Source organism: Cyprinodon variegatus, unplaced genomic scaffold, assembly GCF_000732505.1.
Source record: "Cyprinodon variegatus isolate N-32 unplaced genomic scaffold, C_variegatus-1.0 Scaffold1647, whole genome shotgun sequence".
NCBI lineage: Eukaryota > Metazoa > Chordata > Actinopteri > Cyprinodontiformes > Cyprinodontidae > Cyprinodon > Cyprinodon variegatus.
This window is the reverse complement of record NW_015152100.1, coordinates 55716-57513: the sequence shown is the minus strand read 5'-3', so window position 1 is coordinate 57513 and position 1798 is coordinate 55716. Positions and strand designations below refer to the sequence as shown.

The 1798-nt window shown below is 40.3% G+C and overlaps 1 protein-coding gene across 1 annotated transcript in view; it reads left to right on the top strand.

The window, feature by feature from the left end:
• Window positions 1-1798, top strand: part of LOC107104201 (serine hydroxymethyltransferase, cytosolic-like) — an 8050-nt gene that overhangs the window by 3040 nt on the left and 3212 nt on the right. The window contains exons 5-9 of the mRNA XM_015404147.1: window positions 236-317; window positions 403-615; window positions 747-860; window positions 949-1071; window positions 1469-1585. Of these exons, the coding sequence (XP_015259633.1) occupies window positions 236-317; window positions 403-615; window positions 747-860; window positions 949-1071; window positions 1469-1585 (649 nt within the window). The remainder of the gene's footprint in view (window positions 1-235; window positions 318-402; window positions 616-746; window positions 861-948; window positions 1072-1468; window positions 1586-1798) is intronic.

Below are 1798 nucleotides of genomic sequence, written 5' to 3'. Positions count from 1 at the left end.
AGTATGGCTACAATTATCTACCATAGCTGTATCTACTTTGCTAAATAAGGAAAAAGACTTATATGCGTGTCTGTATATTTAAAAGTTAGATTTTCCAGCACTGAAATAAAACACAAAGACCATTGGAAACTATATTGTTGTTTGAGGAATTACCAGTTATATGTTCATGATATCCAAATAATAAGCACATAATTCATGTGTCCAAAGCTGGAGGGTTTCTTTAATTGTCTTTTAGGTGAATCCAGAAACTGGCTACATTGATTATGACAAGCTACAAGAAAATGCACAACTTTTCCACCCCCATCTCATTATTGCAGGTTCTTTGCTGTTCATATGCAAAGTTTAAACCCGCTGTCGTGCTAATAAATGGAAATAACCCTTTTTTTTGTTCCATATTATAAGGAACAACTTGCTATTCCAGAAACTTAGACTACGCCCGCCTGAGGCAGATTGCTGATGAGAATGGTGCATATCTGATGGGGGACATGGCTCATATTGGAGGATTAGTGGCTGCTGGAGTGGTGCCCTCACCCTTTGAACACTGTGACCTTGTTACAACTACAACTCACAAAAGTTTAAGAGGCTGCCGTGGTGGACTTATCTTTTATCGGAAAGGTAGGAATAAACAATGAAACTTTTCTAGTATATCTAATGCACACATAGTACTGCCATGGTACCTCTCTGACTATGCTCCCTCTGAAAGCTTTATTCTGGTTTCCTAATGGTCTCTCCCTTTTCTCTATAAGGTACACGGAGCGTGGACTCCAAAGGAAAGGAGACTCTGTACAACCTGGAGTTTTTGATCAACCAGGCCGTCTTTCCGGGGCTTCAAGGAGGACCTCATAACAATGCTATTGCAGGTACCATTACTATAATAAATTTGGTATTCATCTTGGGATCTTCAGATCTATGCCCACATCATTGTCACTGAGTTATTGTTCATGGCAGGTGTTGCTGTGGCTCTCAATCAAGCCATGACCCCAGAGTTTAAGGCTTACCAGCAGCAGGTTCTTGCCAACTGTCAAGCTCTAAGCAGCGCCCTTATTGACCTTGGTTACCAGATCGTCACTGGTAGGTGTCACACATGTAACATATATCAGGCTCAATGAAAAAATATGAAAGAAAAGGTTTTACAAAAGTTCTCCAATCTTCTAGAGGTTTTTTCCTTTCACTTTTAGATGTTTCCCTTCATCTATGCATCCAAATCAAATGTCTGAATTCCCTAATTAGGATGTCCCTCAGCTCTGCACAGGCTTGGTAACAAGTAATTCATTGATTCAGGCATGTTGCAGAAGGGAAGCAACTAAAGCTTGTATGACAGTAGCTATTGAGGACAGGACTTGGGTACCTCTGGTTTACACAGCGCTATTAACAATGCTATTATTGTGAGTCATTTCTGTTAGATGAGTTGGTGGCTGAAGCATGTGTCTGCTTTATCTCTTTATGTTCTCTGTTTCTTCCTGTACAGGTGGTTCTGACAACCATCTAATTCTGCTGGACCTTCGCAATAAAGGAACTGATGGAGGACAAGCTGAGAAAGTCTTGCAAGCCTGCGCTATTTCTTGCAACAAGAGCAACTGTTTAGGTATACTGGTAATATATAGAATAGTTTACAGTGGCTGTAAAGTACAGGTTTAATTAGGGAAACATGGAGAATTTGGTTAATACAGATGGAAGTTTAAAGTGGACATTGGAAGGGCTCAAAATGGATTCTATATTGCAAGGACCTAGAAACTAGTCCAAGGAAACTAGAGTAGCTACGTTTACATGCGCAAAATTTCCCCGATCCGATCCAAAC